The 10217-nt window shown below is 35.6% G+C and overlaps 2 protein-coding genes across 2 annotated transcripts; both read left to right on the top strand.

The window, feature by feature from the left end:
- The first annotated feature begins 5250 nt into the window (after window positions 1-5250).
- LOC147806071 (uncharacterized) lies at window positions 5251-6252 on the top strand. The gene has a single exon (XM_087149528.1). It carries the CDS (start codon window positions 5251-5253, stop codon window positions 6250-6252), a length of 1002 nt encoding a protein of 333 aa, XP_087005654.1.
- A 238-nt stretch (window positions 6253-6490) lies between these two features.
- LOC147806070 (uncharacterized) lies at window positions 6491-7927 on the top strand. Its single transcript, XM_087149527.1, has one exon. It carries the CDS (start codon window positions 6491-6493, stop codon window positions 7925-7927), a length of 1437 nt encoding a protein of 478 aa, XP_087005653.1.
- Window positions 7928-10217: the final 2290 nt, after the last annotated feature.

The following is a 10217-nucleotide window of genomic DNA, read 5'->3' as shown; positions in this document are numbered from 1 at the left end:
AAGCTCATGAATACATTTTTGCCGGCAACGTCGGCTTCACATTGATCTTGTAATTCATATTCATAACATTGCTATACCAGTCGTTATGGAAACGAAATTTCTTGGAGTTATTTTCGATCATAAGCTTACTTTTCTGCCTCACATAAAGCAGTTGTGGGAAAGATGCGAGAGACCCTCAAATATGTTACGGGTGCTTTCTAACGCGTTTTGGGGTGCTGAACGCACTGCGCTATTGCGAATTTACCAAGCACTTATACTGTCGCGCATTAACTATGCATGCACAGTTTATGGTACTGCTTCTGCTTCGCAACTAAAACGACTTGATACGGTACATCACACTGCATTACGCATTTGTAGCGGTGCATTTCGCACTTCACCCGTGGAAAGCTTGTATGCTGTTTGTCATCATCTGCCACTGGATCTACGCAGAATGCAATTGTCTTTGACGCACTACTACCGTATCATGTCTTCAGCCTTACACCCTTTACAGCGTGAGGTTACTCCAATAAGTTTAATGCCTCTATATGATGCTCGACCTTCTTGTGTTTGCCCTATTATAGCTCGTATACAATCGCACATTGAAACATTTGTTATTTTAGATTCACCATCCCAATCTGTGAACCACCTACTTATTCCACCCTGGACTGTTTCACCATATAATTTTTATTCTCAATTTGATGTATCTAAAAAATCACTTGTTTCATCAACCATATTTAAGCAAATTTTCCTTTCTCATCGTCATGAGTTTTCTCATTATGTCCCGATATATACAGGTGGTTCAAAATCTGCTGGGTATGTTGGCTGTGGTGTTATCATTGCTGATGCCATGTACAGCTACCAAACTCCTTAAATTTGATCCGTCTTCACTGCTGAAGCTGTTGCTATTTTTTTAGCACTACGACTAATTTCTACACCCTCTACTCAGAAGTATTGTATATACTCGGAAGCGTTTTGAGTCAATTAGAAAAGTTTAACTTTGATACTCATCCAATTTTAGTTTTCATTATTCATTTGCTAACTACTCTTCAGAAGAATTCATTTTGCTGTGTACCGAATCATGTTGGTATTCCAGGGAATGACCTAGCTGACGCAGCTGCACGATTTGCCACATCTGTTTTAACATTGTCCATACCTTTCTTTGACGAAAAAACATAGCTTCAAGTACCCTCTCCCGGTTTGCCAAACAGAAGACTTAAGGGGCCATTGCGGCCCCCCTAATTGGGTTATAAAATTTTGCTTTGGTAGAGGGGTCCGGCACATAGAGGCCTATATTCGGTCCGAGTTTGAAAATTATAACTTAATATTAAGTCAAAAAAAGAATTCTACTTCGACGCTGCTCATGGTGTCAAGGTCTTGATCATTCCACCCACTCGTGCACTCAAGAATTCGCCACTTGCTCTAATTGCGGAGGCGACCATCACACAAATGAATGCCACTCCGACGAAAAATATTGCATCAACTGTTGGCACACCAATACCTTTTTTGAAACCAGCCATAATCCTTATCATCAAGCCTCAGACATCACTTGCCCTGCGCATCGCCAGGCCCTCCTTGAATTACGATCTCGTTCTAATGATTATTAAATGTTACCACCTTCTAGCTATAACTTCTCTGCCACTTCTCAATTTATTCACTTATGTCTCTTGAATATACCTATCGCTAGAGAAACTTTATAAACTTTTTCCTCAGTGCAGACGTTTTGTAGCTGACTCTTATTTTTTATTTTTATTTTTCATTTATTTAATATTTTCTTTCAAAATTCTTGCTATCCAGCCTCCTTGAGAGCCTTACACTTTCGACAGCTGTCAAAATAATCTACTTATGCTTTCCAGTTACTAATCTACATTTACTTTCTTGTACTTAACAAGTGCATCAAAATTCTTATGCGTATCTCGATGTCGCAATGCTCTGCATTTATTCCTTCAAAATTCTAAAATATGCATTTGTTTGAGGCATTTCACTATGCCTTTGCATTTAATGTTGTAAATATTTTCATACTTTAATTTTTTCTTTATATGTCATTTATACTTGCTGCAAATGTAATTTTTTGTGTTTTATGTATGTTTTGTTTGTAGAATGTTTGTTCCACTCTCGTGTGCTCTGAATAGGGCGGGACGAGGTATCAATAAACAATAACTTAATATTAAGAGATCTAGATCGACGGCTACTAACGTTGCAACGCTGAGATAACGACTAAAAGTTTTTTTTCCCAAAAACAAATAATTACCCACTTTTATTACATAAAGTCTTATAAAAACATCATGTAATATTGCAAGGCAACTCCGGTGAGTTTTTTTCGTTCTCTGGAGAGGTCTGTTTTTTTCATACAGACCTCTCCATGACCTTTATGAGCTTTTAAAATCTGATGTTCCATGGATTTAGGCTTAGATACTGGACCACCATTTCTTCATGTTTTATTATTAGAGTAACCTTCTATCGCTAATTTCGGGCCAACAATTTACTACTTATTCATGTTCATTTTTATTTTTTATTTTTACGTTACTTTTGCCCATGCGATTGCGAATCTAAATCATTTATTTTCCTTAACTTCTGGCGACATAGCACATTATTTGCAGTTATCTTTTTAATGTATGTCATTTTGAATATAGGCTTTTGCTGTGTTAATGATCGCTAAATTGTAAGCACTGACTTAGTATACTTGTTATTTTCTTTCTTTATTCTAAATCTTATATATGTTTTTCCCAACTGTTTTTAACTTAACGACATCTCTCTTTTTAATTTTAACCCACCCTGTGATTTTATATCTTTTTCAAAGGTGATCCACTTTTCAATATAATTACCGTTCCAATCCCCATTGCAAAATCAAAACAAACTTCATGAAGACAAATACAATTAAGTGCTTCACATCACTCTTTATCCATCTATTTAATAATTGAATATTTATATTCTCCAAACTCTTTTGTTATAATCTAAATTTAATGTTGTCATATACCAACATTACAGTCAGTGTTTACATTTTTTACATTTACTATTTTTATGCTTCACATAGGTTTAGGCGATGCTATAAGTACCAATCTACACATAATAGTTTTTTTTATTCCTCTTTATTTTTAAAACATGTGTTTCATTAAAATTCCGGTTATATTGTCTCTGCTCATTTCTTCTCAACCTTACTTAGAACAATGTTATTTATAGTGTTTTACATATCTTAAGGCCTATACTCTATGACCATACCCTATCATATTTAGTTATAATTGTCATACAAATTTTTTCGATGCTCGCTCCGACCACTGGTCCCTTTCCAGTTTTTACGTTTCCTTTAAATATTTATTCATGTTATGCACAATGATAATTATGTCATTGTTCTAACATTTTCGGTCCTACTCACTCCGAACTTCTCAATTACAGACGGTGACTATATCCCTTTGCCTACATCTTACGGAATATCAATCTTTTTAAAAACACTACTAACATCTCTTGTATGCTCATGATGTAGACCTCTTTGGGGGTCGGGAGGGACTCACCATCGCCACCCATTATTTTCTTAATCTTAAACTTATTCACTCCTACTCTACCTTTTTTTTTTGCTTTCCTTTACTGTTTTCTTCGTTTATCATTTAAAATGGACAATCAAATTTTCAACAATTTTGTATGCTCCACACCTGCAAATAATACAAGATCCCAGACTAGACTTTTACAAAGCGCAACAAGATATGATATCCAGTTCTCACCATCTGTCATCATTGACTTAACACCAGCAGATGATCATATAGTAACTGAACTCAACGATGACACCACTCCAGGACCCTTATCATCTACCAATAACCAAAATATAAGTTTACCAACACCGAAGTCAGAAATTGAAGAATTATTTAAACTATTAGAAAGAAACATCAATTATAGTACGCAAAAGAAAATTATTCTCCCTCAGGAGCCAAGAGCGGCTTGTATGAAAGCGATTGAGCGGCTCAAACAACTCACTATTGGAAATGGAACTCCTAATGTCACTATTCCCACAAAGCATTTAATATCCATCGATGAGAAACTAAACAGCATCTCCCACAAACTCGATGCAGAAAATCCTAACGCTAATACTCCCGCAGCAATCATGAATTGTATCGATGATAAGCTAAACGATATAACTAGAAGGCTTGACAAAATCGAAAAGAACTCATTGCCAATCGCACTTCCTAAACCGATCATAATTAAACCTCAAGAGGACTGTACAACAGACGACATTGTAGAAAAACTAATACAAGTTCAACCAAAACTACCCATAAAAAGAGTATACAAAAACAGTAAATTGTCCGAAATTAAGTTTCATAATAACCAACAAAAAACCAAAGTGATTACAACTCTTAAGGACACAGGCCTCAAATATCAAGAAAAAGAGACTAAACTTTACTCGATAATTCTCCTAAACACACCAATCAGCTTTACAGAAAATGAAATGATTGACATTATAAAGGATAACGGTGATTTCAACCCTTGTCTTGATGTGATTAATCACCTAAAAAACATACCGCACAAGCGAGATGAAACAAAACGACATATGATCCTTAAGGTTAATTACAGATTATTAACTAAGTTACTCAAACTAGAATATATCTTTGCTGGTCTCAACCGATGTGTGATTAAAAAGAGGCTCGTCCTGCTCAGATGTCCGAAGTGCCAGATGATCGGCCACCACCAAAATTCATGCACTGAATCCCACTGCTACTGCGAAAAATGCGGATATAAGGGTCACTCCATCGATGACTGCACAGAAAAAGACGATTACTGCATTAACTGCCACTCCTCAAATGAAGACTTTAACCTTAACCTAGACTGCCAGCATAAAGCTTCCTCAGCATCGTGCCCTACGTATCTCCACGAATTGAAGGAAATGCGATACAAAATGAATAAATAAATAAATTTAAAAAAAAAATTCGCACACCATTCGATACCATTTCAATAATATATTAGTGCTTAAAACAGACAGATAAAGTGAATTAAATATGAACCGTAAGAACAACAGAGTTATTAATATTGGTCATATAAATTTACATCACGCCTCACCCGCTAACCTCCAATTAAATGAGGACTTTAAAAATCTTGACATCAATATTATTAGCATGAATGAGCCTTATTACAATCAAGACTCAACAATAACCGGATTTTCAATCAAAAATAAGTTATATTACCATAAAAACCTGCCGCGTTCAGCAATTATGCTGAATAGAGAGGTAATAAATGACTTTCCAGTGCACATTTCAAGGGACATTTGTGCTATCAACTTTACATATGATAATGTGGGTTACCTCGATTTACTGTTCCCCGAGTGAAAATATTCTAGACAACCTTGGAACACTTGACTCAATTCTAAGTAAAAACAACCATGCAAGAATTGTGCTTTGCGGTGATTTAAATGCAAAATCTGTAGCGTGGGGACCGAAAAGTGACCATAGGGGGGATATTTTAATGGACTTTCTCATGAGAAATAATCTTGACGTGGTAAACGATCCAGACGGCCCGCCCACATATAACTCAGTACTCGGCCAAAGCTGGATTGATGTAATAGCGAGTAATATCAGTGAAATTAAGAATTACAGAATTTATGATGGAATTACCTGTTCTGACCACGAACTCTTATTAGCTTCTATAGATACCAACAGCAACACACGTATTAAACATAGACCAACCATTAAATACAATAGACTGAACTGGCTATCTTTGAAAAGCGGTTTAAGCAGGCTGGTTGATAATAACAAAAATAATAAATATGATACCACAACAGAGATTAACGATAAGATTGAAGAGATGACTGGTGACCTACACAGAAAATGTGTGGAGTCAAATATGAAAACTCCAAATAAAACAGGGAAACACTGCCCCTGGTGGTCACCTTTAATAAGCGTCATGAGAAAGTTTGTTAGAGCTCTGCGACGGAGGTACCAAAGAACTAGCGATGACAACACAAGAAAGGAATATAAGATCGAGTTTAAGTTAAACTTTGCGAAGTACAAAAAGCTCATTAAGAAGGCAAAGATGGACCACCTTAAGCACTACTTCAGCAGTCTAGACACTGATAATGCCTTCTCTGCCCCCTACAAGTTCATCAGAGGTATTGAATTGGGAGGAGGTCAAAATCATGCTGTTTATGACAACAACAATCAACTTACAACTACCTATATTGATACTATACGTGCTATCATGAGTCATCATTTTCCGGACCACACAGGGCTCATCATTAGGCCCAATACTATGGCTTATTTATATCAACACAATTTTCAAACACTCATCACTTATTGATTTTAGTCTATTTAGGGACTTTAATGTTCAAGATTTCAGAATAATTGTTTTTGCTGATGACGTATTTGTTCTTTTAAGACATGTTATCTTATATAGATTTTACCAGCTGGTGACCCATGTTCTTACCGAATTATCAACCTGGGCCAAGACACATAAACTGAATTTTAGCCAGGACAAAACTAAAATCATTGTCTTCAGTAAAAGTAACAAAAAGATCACTCGATCACCATGTATTAAAATGAGCCAAAACAACACTAATCTGAAAATTGTTACTTCACTTAAATATCTAGGCGTTATACTTGATCCAGGTTTGACGTGGACTTCTCACTTAAGTGATATTAAGGATAAGATAACGAATTTCAACCAAATGACAAAAAGGGTAGCCAGAGCCACCTGGGGACTAAGTCCATTCATCCTTAAAAAGATATATCTCTTGGCCAGCGAAAAGATAATACTCTACGGCGCCAGTGTATGGTATAGAAATACTGTCAAAATCAGTAATAAGCTTGCTTCTATTCAAAGAATTCCTTTGCTCTCCATTACAAAATGCTACTCCACAGTGAGTACGGATTCTATCCAGATACTGGCGGGCATAAAACCAATACACTTGAGAGTGATTGAAATAATTTACGATAAAAGGATGAAATGGGGCTGGAAGAAAGATGATATTTTTCCAATCATTCCGATGAAATGGGGCTGGAAGAAAGATGATATTTTTCCAATCATTCCAAAAACAGTCTTTGACTCAATCTCAAACAGATCAAATATGACAATAACTACCCCAAGACATCCAGCCACTCAGATCGCTGTACCCTGGGGATATGCCTCACCAAAAAACGTTGGATGGGAAATTTATACAGATGGCTCTAGGATGGAGGTCGAACCACAACAATTTAGAACAGGTTTTGGCATCGTTACGAAATTCAACGGAATTACTACAGCAAAATTCTCCTCCAGAGCATCTGACTATTGTTCAGTCTTTGAGGCAGAGCTGATGGCAATTAGAGAGGCCATAAATATCGCTACAAAAAGAGATGGTCAAATAACAATTTTTACAGATTCGCTCTCTTCATTGCACGCCCTTGCCGACCCAACACATAAAAACATAATTGTTAACGAAATTAAACAGAATTGGAATAAAGACATCTTACTTAACTGGATAAAAGCACATGTGGGTCATGACGGCAATGAGGAAGCGGATAGAGCGGCTAAAAATGCCATCACACTCGACCACAAAGAACACACCACCTGGCTCACCTCCAATCAGATTAAGTCTATTATTAATGAAGACATCATGACAAGGTGGAAACAAGAGTGGACAAACTCAACAAAGGGACGTCAAACACACAGATTTTTTAAGGACCCTAAAACATCAAGACTGCAGGCCAACTTCTACTTAAATCAATTTTTAACCGGCCACGGAGTATTTGGCACCCATCAATCAAGATTTTTTGGAAAATCCTCAATTTGTTCTTATTGCGACTCTGAACAAAATATAATACACTTGATTTGCCACTGCCCAAAATTTCATGCACAGCGTGGCACGGAACTCCAGAACAAAACAGAACATCAGCTATACTCAAATTTTACCTGCAGAAGAATTATTAAAGAAATCATCAAAATTACACTCGAAGACATGTTAAATCCACCAAATTCAAATAACAATATAACCTAGCTGTCACTCATTCTCATATACTTAATTTTTAAATGCATTTTAAATTCTGTGCTTCAGTTTAAAGTTAAGTTAAATTTATTTACTATGCTTTTTGCTTAAGGCATTTCACCATAACTTTGTATTTTATGTTATAAATATTTTCATATGTTAATTTATTCTTTATATGTCTATGTTAATTTATTCTTTATATGTCTATATATTTGTTGCTATTATAATTTTTCATGTTTTATGTATGTTTTGTCTGTAGAATGTTTGTTCTACTCTCGTGTGCCCTAAATTGGGCGGGACGAGGTAAAAATAAACAATACCTTTCTTTGACATGAAACTATTGTTCGAAAAATTGTGAAATCATTATGGCAACAACAATGGGACCTCAAATTTTTTAATAAACTTCATAGCATTAAATCTGATTTGGACCATTTGCTAGTATTGCGCTTGCGTAGAGCGGATGTAAAACTAACCCGTCTTCGAATTGTTCATACCCGGTTGACGCACCTTCATTTGTTACTAGGAGAACCCCCTCCTCAATGCCATGGTTGTAGCGTTTCTCTCACAATTCATCATATTTTAATAACGTGTCCATGTTTTAATCAATATTGTTTAACGTATTTTGGAAGTTCTATTCTATGCATGCAGGATTTGTTAGATAACATTCACCATCCGAACATTTTTGCGTATTTACGTGCTATTGGTATTTTTAACTGTATATAAATGCTTTAATACATTTGCAATTTTATTCACTTTGTTAAATATTTTACTTACTTCATGTATTTTATATCGTATTCACACCTTTTTATCTGATTTTATTGATACATTTTATCTGATTCTATTCATGCCTTCTATCTGATTTTATCTGGCTTAAGAGGTATCTACAAATATCTCTTAATTCAGTTCCGTTCTACACCACAAAAAGGCTAATAAAAATCTCTCTTCGAACAACATTTGAGGCAAAACTCCAAGAAGCAAATAAAGATAAGGACTGCCTGGAAGGAATTAAAGATATTCCATCATGGCCAAGAGAAAATTCTGTGGCCCTTTTTCGCCTTGCCACTGGCCATGACTGTTTATCAAAACACCTGTACAGAATCAAAATCTTTTCAAGCCCCTTTTGTCCATTATGAAACCTACAAGAAGAAATAGACACTGACCATCTGAGACGTTGCCCTGCACTTCCTCCTGGGCCCTTGTGGGAACGCTATTGGCTGGCGAGATACATTATTAGAGACCTATACTCTTTCTTTTTGTAGCTCTTGTTTCCGTTTTTTGTTCTTTCTTTGAATTGTTCTCAGATACAAATTTGTCTTTCATGTCTGCCTTTGGAAATAAAATTAAAAATCTGATTTTATTCATCAACTTATACCATTTAATCAGTTATAATTATATGATGATTAGAGTATTGCCTGCACTATGTCTTTTGAACTGTTTTTACCATATTGTTTGGCGCAGCATGTTCTCTTTCGGACTTTGTTCCCCTAAACCCTACATTCAATCCAATCCAATTGGTGAGTTCAAAGACAAGAAAGAGCTCAAACCGTGACTTTCATTAAACCTCTCATAAATTTATTAATTCGACCGGCTGTAAAAATATTGAAGCATTAATGGCGCCTATGATTCTTAATTGATTATGATAATCGAAATATATATTTAATGTACTAATGCGAGTATATGAGTACCTCGAATATAATAGGCCTGTTGATATGCAAATGCAGTGAAACGTTTATAAATCAAAGGCATTACAATATGTGTAAGCTTTGTATTTTCAGAAATTTATTTTAAATTACCACAACTCACACAAATCTCGATTAAAACAATTTAGTATCTAATGAGTGAGCAAAGCTATCCTTGACTGTAAATTGATTCGAAATAAAATGCGAAAGCAGCTCCGCGATTGGACGAGCTTAACGAACACAGGATTAAATCCTTCCTCTAGTTATTATGTATAAAGTTGCTAAACTTTTAAAGAAGTAAATCAGCATTTGTAGACTAAAGTTCACTAGAAATAAATTTTTTTATTTCAAGTAGAGTCAATAAAACAATCTTTTCATCCCTCAAAAATACATTTCTGCTTGAAAAACGCTTTTAAAGGTGAATTGAATGGTTGTAGCTCAGTAAAATGCGGGTGTGTATGTATGGGTGACTGAAACTTTATAATCGACTGACGAGTTTTGCACTCAGAGACATTTTCACTTCACCAAGTCGATAATTCGATTCCGCTGTAGTGTAGTTCACCCCTCAATGTTTCATTTTTATGGGAAACCATAACAGCCTCTGAAATTCTTGAGGTATTCGT

The sequence above is a fragment of the Parasteatoda tepidariorum genome, chromosome 8 (genome assembly GCF_982258835.1).
Source record: "Parasteatoda tepidariorum strain Cologne lab strain chromosome 8, Ptep-v5.0, whole genome shotgun sequence".
Taxonomy (NCBI): Eukaryota; Metazoa; Arthropoda; class Arachnida; order Araneae; family Theridiidae; genus Parasteatoda; species Parasteatoda tepidariorum.
This window is presented reverse-complemented; position numbering and strand designations above follow the sequence as displayed.

Coding starts and splice junctions, on each gene's coding strand:
- LOC147806071 (XM_087149528.1), top strand. CDS start 5,251: ATGTGGGTTACCTCGATTTACTGTTCCCCGAGTGAAAATATTCTAGAC.
- LOC147806070 (XM_087149527.1), top strand. CDS start 6,491: ATGAGCCAAAACAACACTAATCTGAAAATTGTTACTTCACTTAAATAT.